Source organism: Pipra filicauda, unplaced genomic scaffold (genome assembly GCF_003945595.2).
Source record: "Pipra filicauda isolate LSUMZ 115617 unplaced genomic scaffold, ASM394559v2 scaffold6_size6359152_pilon, whole genome shotgun sequence".
NCBI classification, from domain to species: domain Eukaryota; kingdom Metazoa; phylum Chordata; class Aves; order Passeriformes; family Pipridae; genus Pipra; species Pipra filicauda.
This window is the reverse complement of record NW_024104865.1, coordinates 3,574,732-3,591,735: the sequence shown is the minus strand read 5'-3', so window position 1 is coordinate 3,591,735 and position 17,004 is coordinate 3,574,732. Positions and strand designations below refer to the sequence as shown.

Here is a 17,004-nt window from a genome sequence, read left to right as displayed (position 1 = left end):
GTTTTCTACATAAATTGCTCATTTTTAAAACAAGAGAGTCTTGTAATACCAGTGGTTATCCCTTTATTTAAAAAAGACACCAAGCTAGAGGATGGCAAGAAGATGCAATCTGTCCAGTTACCTCACCAGGGCTGTGACAGATTCCTGCTGTGGCTGGGACTTTCCTGAAGGCATCCTGTGTCTGTGCCCTCAGGGCATTGGAAAAGGCAGTGCTGTAAGAGGTCAGGCAGTTAGGATTTGGTCTTGGCCTCTGACAAAGGACAATCAGGAAAGGATTCTTAATGGTGTCTAATCTTTTCTTGTGGCATTTGATGCAAAATCCAAATGGCGAAAGATGGAGGAACAGATCATAGAAGTGCAAAGTCAGAAGGAAAAAGCTCAAGTATTTCTAGCTGTGTGCACAAGGCTCAGGAGGGCACAAGGCTCAGGAGGGGCACTGGGCCATCGTTTGCCTCCCTGTTTGTATTTTTCCAGCACAGGGGAATGCCTGAAAACCAGGGTCCTGTTGTGTTAAGCAGCATGTGCATAATTCTGATACCAGCACTGCACCTCTGAATTTAGAGCTGAATGCAAAATAAGAGGAAATAGCCATATTAAGAAATGAAGCAAGTGGTTTGAGGGTGCTCAGGATCTCCTGCTGGCATTCCGCCTCGTGCTGGCATACTAAGTCAGCAGTGGTGTTTGCTGTGGGTGCTCTATTGCAATGGCAGCGTGAGCTCCGGTGCTGAAGCTCACAAACTTGAGGCTGGAGCAGCAGAAGCTCTTTTGGAGAAGTCATAGGAGAGACCACTGCTAATGTACACGTGTGCCTTCCTCAGGGTGTTCTACAAGGTCAAGAGCCGCAGTGCTCACATGAAAAGCCACGCGGAGCAGGAAAAGAAGGCGGCTGCACTGAGGCAGCAAGAGAAGGAGGCGGCGGCAGCGGCGGCAGCAGCAGCAGCCCGGAGCCAGGCCCGGCAGGAAGAGAGCAGCGAGAGTGGGAGCAGCAGCAGTGGGAGCAGCAGTGCGAGCTCGGATGAAGATGGAGAAATATAGCAGCTGACCAGAAGTGGAGGGAGTAGTAAGGCTGGACCCAACCTCCCTCTTGGTGGTCTCACTTCTTTTGCTTGCACTTTCTTACCTGAACCATCAGGTCTCGGTTTCAGTGCTGCCATTTCCTCATGCCACATGTTCCACTTCACCTTGCCAGTACTGACCAAGCCAGAATGGTGGATAACTCGGATTTTTTTTCTTAAGACTAATAAGATTTCTGTTCTATTTATAATGATACCCAAGGTACATAATAGGACTATGTCACCTGCAGTGGAAGTGAGTTCTCTCAGGTCAGTCAGACCTTTCTTTTTGTTCTTGTCAGGAATCATGGTAACAGGACTCTTGAATATAGAGTTTTCCAGACCAGAGCAAGAAAATGAAACTCTACTCTGAGCTAAGTGTATCCAGTTACTGTGACACTGGTGACTTCTAGATGTTTCCTTTCTCAGCAAGTTCTCCTTCCTGTTATGCTTTCCTGCTTTTCTTTCTGAGCAATTATTCAGGCAGACAACAAATTTTGTGGAAAGATAGTGTGCACTTTTGACCTCTGTTTCACAAAAATGAAAAGTGGGATGAGCAAGACACTCTTCTTCCTTTTGAGAGGAAGTTTTATTTTTCAAACAGAAGCCTGGGGTAATTTCTTTTATGGCATTAAGAATGCAGCAGTGGATATAAAAATACCCTGTGGGATTAGAGTAGCCACAGGCCTTGCAGGTTGTCTCATCTTGGAAAACAAAATAGTATGCCTTTGATTAACCTTAAGGACAGTAGTCTGGGCTTCACAAGTGCAATTTGAAATGAAAACTGCTGGGTTTGACTTTGCATAAATGGGAGCAAGTTTGTTTAGTGAAAATGAACCCAAGTTTGTGCACTGGATTGTGTGCACCTCAGAGATGGGAGGAATGGACTCTCATCTCCAGCAGTGGTGCATCTGTGAATGTTTTTTAACTCTCAATATCTCTTTCTGTCTTGTGGCATCCCTCATTTACTCCTTGAAATTGCCATCATCAAGAGCTTTTATGATGGGGTCCTAGTTTCCCAAATACTTCCTGTCAGGAAGAAACTCCTGCAGGAGAAACTTGTCACCTATTTACACACCAGTGGCTGTGCAGCACTGCCTGCTGGGTTGTCCTGCTGAAAGGCTGACTCTTCCTTCAGAACTGACACAAGCTAATAGCCAAAAATTCTATCCACCAAAAACTCCTGGTGAAAGAGAGTTAAGAAGAAGTAAAGTGGTCCAGGTGACAGATGTTAGATTTGCACAGGATTGTTCTGTACATCTTGTAGCCCACATTTATCATTACTTTGTAAGGATGCAGAGAATCGGATCACTTCCTTGTGCTTCATGACTGGTTGGTCCCAGCCCGTACCGTGGCTGCCCAGCTCCCTCCCTCCAGCCAGTCCTTGGAGCAGCACTGATCCCCAGCTTCCTGGGTGCTGGCACTGTGTCATACCGGCAGTACTGAAGGAGCCAATCGCTCCTGCATTCCTGAGCAGGGATCCAAGAGACATTGTTGGATGTGAACTACAGACTGTGCCTGACTGGTATATTTTTTTTTAAAAATCTTGACCCTTCAAGCTGCTAGATAAATTCCTGGTTATCTATGGAAAGTGGCTTTAACTCCAGCATGCCATCTGGCAGTCTTCCTGCCCTGTGGTTTTATGCAACCATGATGGCTTCACTCATTTGTTTGGGAGGCTCATGTTGTACCATATTTGCTTTGACATATCTATGCCTTTGCACAGAATCCTTTTTCTCAATAGCAGAAACAGTTACTACTCTTACAAAATCAGTAGGAGTATCATGAGGACTGCACTTTTTGCAATGTTGACACTTTTGCCTGTAAGTGTTCAATTTTCTGCCAAGATTGTATTTTTCATTCCTGTCAAAATTGGGTTTCCTTTCAGCGTTTGGATGACTGTTTCATGCATGGGTCTTGTTGACTAACTAGGCTGTGGAAGCAGATGGCACTTCATGAACTGTTAAAATCATTCAAAAACTGCAAAGAACTAAAAGCTGCTAATCTTTAAAAAGAAGCTTAAGCAAATCAGTTTTCTTATTAAGAGTTTCAGTGTTGATTGTTCTGTCTTTTTCTTTTATAAATTGGAGAAAATGCTTTTCCGCCTTTATCCTAGGGCCCTTGGGGAGAACAGAAGCTTTAGCACACTGTGCCAGGATGGAGAGTAGATGAAGCAGCTGGACCTCATGGTCCACTTATAGTTCTGGAATTAATTCCAATAAAAAAAAAATGATGCAAATAAACACATGTTTCTGGGAAGTTGCCGGATCCTGAGAACTGCAGGGCAACAGGTTAGAAACAAGCAGGGCTTGTGAGTGTATCTAAACAGGATTTAAAGTAATGTAGATATTCTACTCTGTAGATGTAGAACCTGATCCTGTTGTAAGGGATGTATTTGTCTGGAATACCTGTGCTGCAGCAGGTCTAGAAACACATAATAAAGAAATGGAGGCAGAACTCGCACACATTGAGAAACACGGCAAAAAAATGAGTATTTTTTTTTAGATTGGGGAGGAGATCTGATTAAACTTGAGAACTAAAATAAAGTTAATCAAAGTGTCTTAGGAAAATGCTTTTACTGTCCTTGCTAAAGCAGTACAAAATCAATCAATGTAATCTCTTAGGGAAAAGCAGAAGCTGTTCATATTGGGACAAACCAAAGTTCTGTCTAGCTTCAGGTCTTGTTTCTAACAGTGATAAGGAGCAGATGCTTAGGAAAAAGTGAGGGACGGGATGAAGTAGGTATAGTTCCAGCTAGAAAATAGGTTTCTAAGCTAGAAGAACTTATGTCTGTTCTCCTGTAAGGTAAATCTGCAAAGAGTTTTGTGCTGAAATGTACTCATCTCCTTATGGGCAGAAAATCAGGGTATTTCCCTGCCTTTTGCCTTCCCTGTACGTCACATGCATTTACTAATTTATTTTTTTTAGTGTCTGGAAGTCTGCCTGGGTGATAATGAGCAAACATTTAGTCATGGCCCTTAGGAGTTTTCAAGCTTGAAGTAGTTTTAGCTAAGGCACAACAAATTATGGTGAAAAACAACTGATCAGATAAAATGATCAGTTGAATCCTTTGAAGAACAAAGATTTAGGGAGCAAATCACGGGATTGCATTAAGTACCAGTTGTTTCAAATACAATGATGCATGAATGCAAGCATTGTTATAGTCTTCCGAAGACCAGATCTTTCACTGATTTTTCCCTATTTTAGGAAACTAATATAATTTTTCCTCTGATCAGGGACTGATCACTGAGGTGCTGATAAGGATAAATTGGAGATTTTCTTTACTTGCACAAAAGTGTTGTGTATATTACACACTGATTCCAGTACTGGTTATTCCTCTCCCACCCTGCTGCAGTATAAGAGAACAGGAAAAGTGGACACAGTGAGGTCTGTCACTGGGAGAAAATCAGAAAAGGGCTTTTTCAGAGGATAACCTCTTTAACAGCTGTGGGTTAGCATGGCTGACCACAATCAGATAAATGTTCCAAGTAAGTGGCATCAAGTTGGAATGTTTCTGAGCATATTTACAAATTGCTAGTAGCCACCAGAAGACCTCTTTTCTGTCATGGTAATAAGGAAAACTATTTCTCCAAGTATCATCTTAAAAAACAAACAAGCAAAACCAAACCTGCTGCCCCCCCTGCTTACAGTAGGAGTTTGGAATTGATCCTACATTTGAATTAGATGGTGCCTACTAGCAAAACTTGGCAGAGAATTGTTTAAAAGAAAAACAAAAACAAAACCAAAAACCAATCCCAATTTCTGCGGACAAAGCATTTGAACTGAATTTGTCTAATCTGGAGTGAGTCATGTTCCTACTGTTAATGGGGAGAAAATAACTTGAGTGGCTCTTTACTGCAGTACAGGCTGTGTTGTTCAGTTAGGATTTTAAAAAAACCACCCAAAACAAACAAAATTCTTGTCTATGTTCTGTTGATATATCTGTTTTAAAACTCCATGGTCATTATTTTCCATCATTTAAAGGCCTACTGATTGATCCCCATTTAGTGTAAGGGTTTGCTGCTAATTTAGAAAACAGGCAGTAAAAGCTCAGTCATTAAGTTTGAAGAAGGCGTCCCTTTGCTTTAGCTCTTTCTGTGGGAATAAATACAAGATTTATAGACTGCAATTCTGTGTGCTAATAGATTTGCCTTTTACAGTGCAAGATGAGGCTTCAGGTGGCTGTATTTCAAAACTGTTACCTGAGTCCTGATACCAGCATTGGGCATCACGGAGATGCAGCGACAGGTCACGTTTTGCCCTGATCACGTACTTCTGCCTGTGCTTCTTTCTGCCTGTTACAAATAAATTCAATCTGTCAGGTTTGTGATCTGCATGGGATAGCATCTGATTTTTTTAAGACTGTGTGTATGTAACTACTAGAATGTAACTACTAGATAGATGCATGCACGTGTGATGCATATCTGATATAGCTGCAGGTGTTTTGCAGTCTTGCTGCAAGAACCACTCTGCATTTTAATTTATTTTATGTTTGTTCATTTACTGATACAGCTAATGGTATCTGCGAGAACTCGGCTCTGTAAGTTGAAGGCCTACAGAATTTCACTCAGCTGTGCAGGACTGTGGCATTTTGCTGGCTAGGAACAGGTAGGAATGGAGCTGCTTAAAGGCAGGGCGGAGATAGAAATTCAAAAGCTTAAAGGTAACTCATCTGTTAAATCCCATTGTAGACAACGTCCAAATTAGCTAAAAATACTCTCTGGTTTGTCAGACTGAGGTTTTGGTTATTTTTATCATTGCAACAAGCTTAGATTAAAATCAACATTTTAAAAAAAGTGTTTCCTAAACCACTCTCAGCAGTTACACACTTCTTAATTCTCTTTCAGGCAGTGGACTAGAAAGTTTCTATAGATACATATCTTTATTTTAAAGAAATGGCAGTAGAGAGGACTATTGGCCCTAGGAGTCTTCTCTGCTTTCATACAATGGCACTTTCAGTCCAATGCTTACCTCTGCCAGAAACCTTATTCTAATCCACATTTTCCCACACAAACTTTCTCCCTGCTTTATCTTCTGATCTATGTCTGGAAGTTCATAAAGCTTTAAAGAGACAGAGAAGCAGAGTCTACAAATCATGTTTGATTTCTGTGGGGGTGAGTTTCTATATAAATTTGTCACTTGGGTTCAGCTGCTTTACTCGCCCTCCTTCTCTCCTGTGTCATATGTTAGGAAGACACAAACTTTGAATTCCCAGCTGTCTAAGGATCTTTCTTTCCAAGACTAAGATTCCACTGACAGCTGAGCCTGAGAAAAACCCCTTAACTTCTTCAGATTAGATGACAACATATATTTTTATAGAAATGTAATTGTGTATTTTAAAAAAGTTTCCTGCAGCTTTACCACATGTATTTTTCCCCTTGTAGTTCAGATTTGATATGAACTTTTTTTGTGTTCATTCTTTTTATGTTCTGTTTTTAAATTTGTAGTCAAAGCTTTGGTGTACTGTACAGGAGCAGTCTGCCTTTGTAATTACTGTATAAATGCTTTATAATAAAGTATATTACTTTTATTTTAACAAGTGAGCAGACACTTCCTTTTGTGTGTCTGCTGCCTAGGGCACCTTTTAAAAGACTGTTATGTGTTTAAAATGTACATATATAAATATATTTACCTGTTGCTGTACAGTTGTGATAGACTGGACTGAATTTATTTTTTGTGTGCTTTTTTATAAAATATTAATACACTAAAGGAAATCTTGCTGATGTGATTGTAATGTACTATGTAACTTATTTACTTAATATCCTCTATATATCTAAAATACCTTTTATTAAAAGAGGTTTAAAAATCGTTTCATAGCTGAGTTTTTTGATGGTATGAGGGAGTGTCTGGGGGGCTCAGGCTGGCTGTGGTGCAGAGGAAGCTGTTAAGAGTCCTTCTAGCCAGGCTGCTCTCTCATCATACTCGCCTGTGTTTTTCATAGCAACCCTCGAGGCTGTTTCTCAGCGTAAACCTCTCCCCCAAGACACCTGCCTGCAATGTGTTTTATGTCTTATATCCAAGAAAATAACTGGCAGATGCGGCTCCATTGCTTTACAGAAGTGTTGATGGGGTGTGTGTTCCACTTGAAGCTGAGCACCCTCACAGAAAGCCAGAAACAACCTTGGTAGTGTGCTGGAGATTCATGGGGAATAGTTCTGGGTCCGCTGTGCTGTAAGTAAGGCCAGTGAGGTTCTGACACTACCTGAAACAACTACAAAGACAGTGGGCAGAGCAAAGGCATCATGGAGTAACTTAGTACCTGAGGGGCCTGCATCACATTCCTGGGTGGCTTCAGTTGTAAATCACATTGCACCACATTCTTCAATGGTAGAGTTTAAAAAAACTTGTCTGTTACCTGAATCTAAGGGGGTTTTTAAACCTATTTTGTTACACAGCACTTATTTTTGTTCCCTCTGGCAGTAGCTGGATCTCTTGCTGTGATTTTAAATATCCATATGTGTCCATCCATCCTCAAAACACCTTCCTTCTGCTTTGGTACTTAATTGGTTTTAGTTAACTAAGTTACATAGGTGTTTCTCACACCTATGGGCATGACATCTTAAAAAGCTGCAAATGTTTTGCTGCACAAAGCAGATGGCAGGAACACGTACCAGTGCCTGACCGGCCTCCTGTGAGATTGCAGTGAGAATCTAAGGCAGCATACCTGCTTTATTTTTAGCTGTTATTTTTGGTTTATTTAATTTATGCTGATGGTTTCATTTCAATGTTCTTAGCAAAGCTGGCAGGAGAAAGACTCAGCCCAAGACAGGAAAATGCTCATTTTTTTCAGCTCAGTGTAAAAGTCCTTGCTTTAGCTTAGTCCTGTGCCTGTGGCTGTTGATCAGCAATAGCATTTGGAGAATTAAGTGGTATTTTGCTTGGTGTGCAGAAGAGACAGGGAACACCAAGGCCTTCACTTGAGATAACAGATCAGGACTTTAAGGCTTTAAATAAATGTGTTTGCCTTCCCATCAAAGCCAGCTGGCAAAAGTGCTAAAGTTTAGTAGTTTGTACTAAAACTGTGAAGCCATACAGACAAACCTTGGACTATCAAAAAAGTCACAAGTTTTTGACATTTCAGTTTCCCTCTTTTTTTAACTGGTGGATCTAAGCCCAAGCTTCTGGAAGTTATTTCAGTTACTGAAAGAGACCTTATAAAACATTTTAGTGATTAGTAAGCTTTGAATTAGTGCTATTGTGAGGAATTCTGCAGCAGCTCCCTATGTTTTTTAAATAGTGTTACAACCATCACTGTAGGATGCTGCTCTTGTCATTACTGAGACGGGCTGTGGCGTACAAAGTGTTTTCTTTATGTCACAGTTTTGAAATTACATTTCAGTGACACAGTCTACTGAAGGCTAAAGTTTCTATTAGAGAAGCCTTCCCTTACCTGGGTTTAATGGAACTGATAGTATATTGCTGTTAACAGAATTTAAATTCAAAGTGAATTAGTAATTTTGTACTGAAGAAAGAATAGCCATTTCTTTAACTTACTTGGATTTTTTTTCCTATATAGCAATAGTAGACCTAAGGACCTCTTAGGACCTAAGAACAAATTCTGACAAGCAGTGTCTTAAAAGATTGAAAAATATTTATGTATCAGATGACAACGATCACAATATATCAGCATTTTTAAAGTCTTAAGTTATTTTCTGTTCTAAATAGAGAGGCAATAAGGAACAGCATTTACATGCTATCATACTATTAATACATTGCTCCCTGAGCAGCTAGGAAAGTTTAATGAGAACAAAATGGAATTTCTGAACAGTCTTCACAAGCTGAATTATTTCATTACACAACAACCAAAGACGTTTGTATAAAATAAGGTTATATTATTTTTAAACCAAGTTTCACAGAATAACATTTATAAACATAGGCCTAAATAATTTAAACACAGCAAATTTAACAGCTTTTCATGCTACAAAATTATGTATACAAAAGATAGCCAAAGGGGATGTTAAAAGTGCTCTCTTGCTTGAAGATTTTTCTAGATGAGCCTACTTCTAATGTAACCTGAGTCATCTGCTGGTTCTCAGGTCTCTTCTCTTATTTTTCCAGCAGTTCTCAAAAATCACTGCATATATCAGCTCTTTTGAAAACAGGGCACCGTGCCAACAAGCAAGCAAAAAACTTAGCTGTTTCCTACGACTAATTTAATTTTAGGATATTTCTCTAAGGAATAAAGTGGATGCTACTCCTCCGTAAATTCACAGGGAAAAGCAGAATTCTACATGGCTTGCATGTTTTACATGGGTACTCTTTTCATCCATGAATAATAATGTGCTTACTACTTCCTTGGCTGTGGTGTGCTAGGGAAGAGCAAAGTGTACCAGTGAAAGCCAGGCCTTCCCGCATCTCCCTCGACGTCCCTCCAGGCGCACAGGCCGAGTGTCGCTGTCAGCTTATACGTGACATTGTGTAGCACCAGCAATATGCAAACCATCTATTCTAATTCTACCACCTCTGTATGTCTTCCACCACATCCAGTGCATAATTTTAAAGTGCAAATTTAAAAACTGAGGAAAACTTATTTTGGAGGAGAAAAAGTTGGGGGGGGTTGGTCTTGAAAATAATCATGACTCACTAGGAAAAGCAAGGTTAAGCTAAAGCTCTCACCCAGCTTCAAGATGAAGCATCTCCAGACAAACACGAGCCACAGTTTATTCTTTTCTTACTGTATTGTCTCCTTGAGACTGATACATAGTTTTTATGAGAAAGGTTTTAAATTATATGCTAATATATGAAGGATGAAAGGTGAGGGAAATCTTGTATCTCATGCTGCTGTTAAAATTGTGTTGAGACTGGATGCTCCATTCCTTCAATAATTTTTTTTCTTTTTTGGTGGTGCTTACAGTGCAGCCCCCCAAAAAAGAGCTTTAGAATTTGTGCTGTTAAATGTGTGGAAGGAGCCAGTGACAGTGGGCCACACAGTATATCCAGCTCCACCACCATCTACAACAGTTCTTGAACTGATTCCCATAGGTGTAGCCTCTAGTGGTCACTTAAAAGAGCCAGGAACTGCTCTTATCCCTCAAGGCTTGTCAATGGAGCTGTATTTCATTTCAATTGTCACCATGTAGTCAGAACACTTAAGTTTCTATTTTGCTCTCAGAATGTCCAAAAACAGCCAAAGCATAGAGTATTTGCTGTATCTAACATGACCTTCAGAAATGTACAGACTTAGACCATATTTAGATATTAAAAGATCAACCAGCAGGATTTCTTGGCATTGGCCTGTGTTTGTCACTCCCTTTCTCTCCTGTCACATCTCATGATGAGGAGCTAACCCAGCCATACACACCACACTTGCAGATGTTGTTCTAGGAGGCACCAGGTACAGAGGTTCAACCACTTTTCTTTGTGGCCAAGTGCTAGGACAAGCACCACACGGCCTATTCTGAAAATATCTCCAAACACAGAGATGAATTTGACATTTCTGTTTGTTGGAAGCATTCAGAAGGCAAGTTTTGTATCACTCAAGCTCTGGCTCATGGTACCCGCACTTTCTCTCACTTCAATTACAGTCGTCAAGGGCACAGCCCCCCCCCCCCAGCAAACGGGGTCAGTAGGGCTCACATGTGCCATAGGCTCTGTACTGCCAAAGCACATCCACTTTGCCAAGAGTGGTTGGCTCCGTGAACTGAGAGGCTTAGCTTCAGAAGACACCCGTATGAAATGGCTGTTGGCTATAGGCACTCTCTCCCATGGTGCTTCTTGGTCAGTGGTGCCTTTACTAATGATAAAGCGAGGAGAATACTTCTAAAAGAAATAACATACCAATATGAAGTTGTCTGTAAGCTAAATCCAGTGAACTAGTTAACTACAAAACTAGTTTCTGGTCAAGAGAACAGCTACCTGGAAATAGTTCGTGTTGAGTGAAGAATGTCCACAGTTTTTGCTATTGTGCTCTTGACCTTCTTTTTAGTAACAGATCGAAATCAAACTCGAACCTCATCAGCAATTGCCAATTTAAACTGGAATGTTTTAGAATTCCTCTAACAATCACAGATTAAGTAGCAATATATTGAAAACAAACTGTGATTGTCTTGTAATCATCTACTTCCCAGTGCACTTAGAAATTGATTAGAGAGATAATATCTTCTACTACAATTATACCTGGAGCTTGAGATCAGTACCACTGTTGCCTGGGCCAATCCTACCTTTTTTTTTCCTGACCATGACATCCAAGATTTCTACTCCTGCCACATCTTCACAAACAAAATAATTAAGAGTGGTGTTCTGCCTCCACCTCTTCTATGTCTGGGCTGGAACCAGCAGGTACACTTGTCATCACTTGAGTTTAAACAAAGATGGTACCACAAATTAGAAGAAAAGCTTGGTCAAAAACCAAAAAGGAGCTGCAGAAAAATCTACTCAGGTGACTCAATCTGTTCTTCAAAGAGAAGAATTTAAACCGCACTACTGGCATCCCACAGTGCAATTGGGCCTGTCTTCACCATTGTTTAATACTTTTCACTAGAAATAGTCATATAAGAACTAGTTACCCTGCAATATAGCATATTTAGTACATCTTCAATACTTTTTTCCCCAATGCCCACTTTCCATCTCATCTCACCTTCCCCACTGACTACGTACACTTTCTCTCACTGCTTACACCTGTGCTTTTTCTTACACCTGTACTTTCATAAAAAATGAGTATCCCCAAAGCCAAACTTTTCTGTCCTCAAGCCCAGGTCTTCTGTTCACTGTTTGTTTCTCTATTAGTATCAGCCTACTTAGTTATAGGAAGATTCCAGAGCTGAGAAGGATTATGTCCACTAGTGACCCAATCCAAACCCAGGAACCAGCTGCAGGCTAATAGGCCACATATTCCAATTCAAAGTAATTTTTTAGTTAGAGATGAAAAAAAAAGCTAGCAGATATTTTAGCCTCACTGAAACCATGCAAAGAATTCCCATTGCCTCTTAATAAATAAATATATATAAGTTATACATGGCCTCCTAAGCAATGCAGTTGAGTTCCAATGTCAGAAGCCCATTTCAAAACTTAAGGCCAGGAACAAACGATCATCAGACCAATACCTTTTTTGTGCGTGTATCCACAACTACTGGGCCTGTTTGGCATAACAGTTCAGGGAATAAAAAGGCAAACTTGCATATTAAAAATATTGAGGGAGTCCCACGACAAAATTAAACAGAACAAAGCTTGTAAGGTTCTCTAAACCACAACATTGTTGTGGCCTCAGTGTTTCCAATTAAATGTTGGCCAGCTGCACCTAACAAGCTAAAATGGTTCTCTTACAACCCAAGAGTGAACAAGCATCACTAATCAGGAATTAAAAATAGCTATATGTTAGTTTAGGTAGAGATCTCTTGCTAGCCAAAGAGCAGATAAACTCAGCTCCACTAGTCTCTACAGAAAGTGTCATAAGCTTGACACAATTAGTGTGACCAATTTTTGGTAACTAACTCTTTGGATGAGAGACTGTGGAGATAAGCCGGTCTTTTAAAAATGGCCCAAAGATTTTCTTCAAATATTTTATATAAAAGTTCTGTGTGCCAAGCTATCTGGAGTCACTTAAATAATTAAATACCCAACAAGAAAGTGTCATCAGTTTGCTCCTTCTCCTCCTTCTCCTCCTTCTGCTCCTTCTGCTCCTTCTTCTTCTTCTTCTTTAACAACTAGGGTACCTAAGAGAAAGAAAAAAAAAGAGAAAAGAATCTGTAAAGATTTATGAACAGATTATTCAGAGAAAGACATAGTTAATGCTGATCTACCTGAAAGCTGTTGGAAAGAGTCAAGAGTTGTATTTCCTGCCTGTTTCTAACCGACATGAACTTCTGCATACTTGAACCGGTCTTAAATAGAAAAGCTTTCAAGTGATGAGCTCTTCTGTTGGATATTTTTTCAGCTTCTTGGGTAACAGGGAATAAAAAGGTACTAAAGCAGGATCTGCAAAGATCAACCTCAAGTGGTCTTTGGGAGATGCGCTACATTAGTTCAACTGCTAACAACCAACATCACCCTTCTCATGGGGCCCCTACTTTGTGCTGCTATTTCCACGACATACATGACCAAGTTTTAGTATGGCTAGTAAGTCTAACCTTATACTACCAAGGTTACCTTTTGCCTGTAAAAATATGTGCCCTGTTTTATTTTCTGTTTCACTCTCAAAATGTTTCCTACTACAACAACAAATGGACTACTGCAGGCCACCCTTCCTAGCAGTGCAATTCTCTCATCAGGCTTCCACTTCCTCTTTTTACTGCAGTTGATCTAGTTTTAGATAGAATCTGCTAATAGATTTCCCATCTATTGCTCCCTGTAATTAAGCTGTCTCCTCTTGTCAATATCCCTACACTCTTCCCTTCCCTACTGCTATTCTCTTTGTTAGTGTTACCGGTCCCGCTCTCCTCTTCACTGCTTTAGTAAATGGGATAACAGTGAACAGCTAACATCTTCATTAACAGAAATTAACATATTAAAAAATATATTTTAAAATTATCTAATTTTTAGTTACTAACCAGGACATGGTTTAGTATCTTTTCATATCAGAGTGTCTTGAATAGGAGAGGACAGCTCACAAATTACAGAATCATAGAATATGCTGAGTTGGAAGGGACCCACAAAGATCATTGAGTCCAACTCCTGGTCCTGCACAGGATTATCCCCAGAAGTCACACCATGTGCCTGATAGTATTGTCCAAATGTTTCTTGAACTCTGTCAGCCTTGGTGCTGTGACCAACTTCCCTGGGGAGCCTGTTCCAGTGCCCAACCACCCTCTGCATGAAGAAACTTAACCTAATATATCCAACCTAAACCTCTCCCGACAGAACTTCAGGGCATTCCCTTGGGTTCTGTCACTGATCACCACAGAGAAGAGATCAGTGTGATGGAGGAGGATATTCGTGCATTTAGGAAACGTGCATGAAGTTTTGAAAATTTGCCCTTGCATCCAAAGCAAAGCAGAGCATATCCCTGTCTACCTCCACTTCCTCATGTCACCTCTTTTGTTGGGAAAACTGTACATCAAATTTGCTGGGAAAACTGCAATTTGACTTGGTAGATGAAAGTCTTGTTAAGTTATTTAATACAAAATCTTTCAGTTCCCTATTAATCATATGCTAAAATGACTTGGGTAACTACAGAGTAATGCCCAACTGTAGGCTGCAAGGCCACTTAGACTTAACACTCCAAAATCCACCAAACACTCTCAGAGGATCCTGCAGTCAGGCTCTGAGTAACTACTTCTGAATAACTCCAAAGAGCGGAGCGAGGAATATTAATTTCATGAGCACACAGATGAATCTCTGAGGTTATGATTCATTTCCCTGTGGTTGTCATTATATTATGCTGTTAACTCCCACCAACTGCTTCATGCCCCAAACTCACCATCCAGCTTTTTCAACTTTGGTACACGTTTGGTTGCTTCTTCAATCCAAATGTTCTTCTGATCAGAGGAGGCATATTTCTCTTGTAGTGGATTGCCTACAAACACCAGATCCTCTAGTAATGGCAACTCTGCCAGTCTCACAAACTCTGCTGTAACCACAAAGGTGAAAACACCAACCAGATTGTGGAACATGGAAAGAACATCTGCACCACACATTCCTTTCAAACTCAGTTCAAACTTAAAGAGCATGGGATACAACAGGAGAGGGACTGCTTGGGCTCTAACTGGTATCGGGTTAAAGAACAGGTATGCATTTTAAAAGAGATCCAAGAAGATGATTCAAAGCACAAACTTCATTGGACTTAGAAGTCAAATTCAACATTCTAACTATTTTTACTCTCTTGAATGAGTGGATATTTAGGGATTCTGCACATGTCTGCAGGCTTGTCAGTTGGACTCAAAACCAGCACTATTTTTTACTTGGTGACTTAAGTTATGCATTCATCATACTACAGGAGAAATTACAGAGTAGAGATGCAAGGCTTACCCCAGTCTTTCACCAAATTATTTGACATATAAAGAACCTTCAGCTTCCTCATTACACGGATACCCCTCAGTTTCTCAATTAAGTTGTATGAGATCCACAGCTCCTCTAAAGTATCGGCAACTGCCTCCTGGAAAATGACAGGACTATTCAGGTAAGCAGAAGTACATCTCCCTTATTCTTCAGACTCTTTCTTCACCCCGTACAGGACACCTCATGTGAGAAAATACTAAGGTATATTCATTTTAAGCGGGTCCCCAACTATGCATGACAAATGCTCATGGGAATTAAAAGCAAAATTATATATGCAAATATAAGTAAGGAAGACAGAAATCGCAATATTAGAATAAAACAAGAAATAGCTGGCTGGAGTAGTTGTTCTTAAGGTATAGGGGCAGAGGAGACAAATTTTGCTGCTTGTGCCCTGCAAGCATACATGAAGTGAATGTGATTCAAAAACTGCTTTAGAAAGGATGTTGTACAGTATGAGAGAGAATCATTCATTCAGATGCGTGTGTTTGTACCTGTTAGCCAGAAATTGCTTTCATAATTCTCTCAATAGAGAGGGTTTTTTAGACCAGTCATTACACATTAACTTTGTATTTTACACTTGAAAGATATGGCATCTCTGAAGGTGGAAATAGCTTTGAAGAGAAACATTCTGCAGAAGAAACACACAGTAGCTCTTGAGAAAGGAAATAATTTATATATTCATTAAAAATGTGTTGATTGAAAAAAAGTTCTTCTGCCCTGAATTAAAATGGAACAAAATTATTGATCCAATTTTTTCCTCAAAAAATTTTTCCCTACTTGGTAGACTCAGTCCTACGATCATCTTCTCTAAATCCATACAGCTCCAGGTGCCAGTCAGCATAAAAGGGACAGACTCTCAGGAAGTGTGTGTTCACAGAACTGTCAATATTTCTAGTAAAGAATAGCCCAAGTATCTTCAGGTAGAAAATTCTGTATACAAAAAGTCTGTAGGAATTACATTCATGTAAAGCCAGTGGAATTTACATGGCTTTACAAATGGCAGCAGTTTTCAAGTAAAAGTTCTGCTCATCTTTATCAAAGACACCAAAATCTCTCTTTCTAAAATTCTTCTGAGTAGTAAATTAGTGTAGCAGAATTTCCAAACATGAAGAGAATTTAAAAAAAAAGTGAAAGATTATCTGAAAATTCAGAAGCAATGTGTAACAAGAGGGTGAACAGATCATAGCAAAAGTAGAAAATAAAATTTTATTAAATTCAGCAAAGACTTGTATAAACATAGGGGAATTACCCCACATTCTAGACAGTATTCCATTTTGTTAGTGAAGAATTGATACTAAGATGCACATACCAGTCCATTCAAGTTCTTTATGTTATTTCTCCCCAAAGACAGAATCCTCAAATTTTCTGTAACAGATAAAAAAAAAATCTTGTTAATAAACAGGGGGTTTTTTTAAATAAGAAGATGCTAAAAGTCAGGTAAAACACCATATTCTACTTACAAACTGCACTCTGAACAGGCTGTCTTAAGAAAGAATGACCTAACAGAAACAAAACCTCCTGACTACACAGATCAGCAGGAATGGATACAGGAGACAACTCAGAAATACACTCATGAACACAAAGCTGCTCACGTGTAGGTTCCCTAGCTGAAATTCAGTCCAGATAAATACTGAATAAAAATTATTATTTCACCTTGCACCTGAACTCTAACTGCTGACTTGCTTGTTTTGATCTTACATAATTCATATCCCTTCTCCTTCAGGCAAAAGTTGTTCTGATCTTATTTTAAGGCAGTAGATTTGGTTTCTATACTAGAGGCAGCATACAAAGCTGCCTTACAGATGTCTGATGACAGGCATTTCAACTCTGTCTAGCAGGCAGACAAAACTCCTTTCCAAGTGAGCTGTTCATGCTGGGGTGTAGTATAATACTAGTGTACCTCAAAGCTATCACAAACTAGCAGTCTTTTTGATAATCATTTTCATTTATCCCACAAACTTTCTTGTAGTTGTAAACAAGCAAACTGAGTTGCAGCATGTAACTGCATTAGCTTCAGATG

General features: G+C 39.8%; 2 protein-coding genes across 7 annotated transcripts in view; one reads left to right on the top strand and one right to left on the bottom strand.

The window, feature by feature from the left end:
* MIDEAS (mitotic deacetylase associated SANT domain protein) overlaps positions 1–6,860 on the top strand; it is a 60,235-nt gene extending 53,375 nt beyond the window's left edge. For both annotated transcript variants that reach the window (XM_027748840.2, XM_039389036.1), the window contains exon 13: positions 819–6,860. In XM_027748840.2, the coding sequence (XP_027604641.2) occupies positions 819–1,035 (217 nt within the window). In that variant the 3' untranslated portion in view covers positions 1,036–6,860. The remainder of the gene's footprint in view (positions 1–818) is intronic.
* DNAL1 (dynein axonemal light chain 1) overlaps positions 1–17,004 on the bottom strand; it is a 41,134-nt gene that overhangs the window by 9,154 nt on the left and 14,976 nt on the right. For 3 of the 5 annotated variants that reach the window (XM_027748870.2, XM_039389041.1, XM_027748918.2), the window contains 4 exons: positions 16,294–16,349; positions 14,955–15,081; positions 14,407–14,556; positions 8,624–12,703 (listed from right to left, as the gene is read on the bottom strand). In XM_027748870.2, coding sequence (XP_027604671.1) covers positions 12,624–12,703; positions 14,407–14,556; positions 14,955–15,081; positions 16,294–16,349 — 413 coding nt within the window. In that variant the 3' untranslated portion in view covers positions 8,624–12,623. Of the gene's footprint in view, positions 1–8,623; positions 12,704–14,406; positions 14,557–14,954; positions 15,082–16,293; positions 16,350–17,004 lie in introns of those variants that run through there. The other 2 variants (XM_039389040.1, XM_027748878.2) reach the window with 1 other exon arrangement.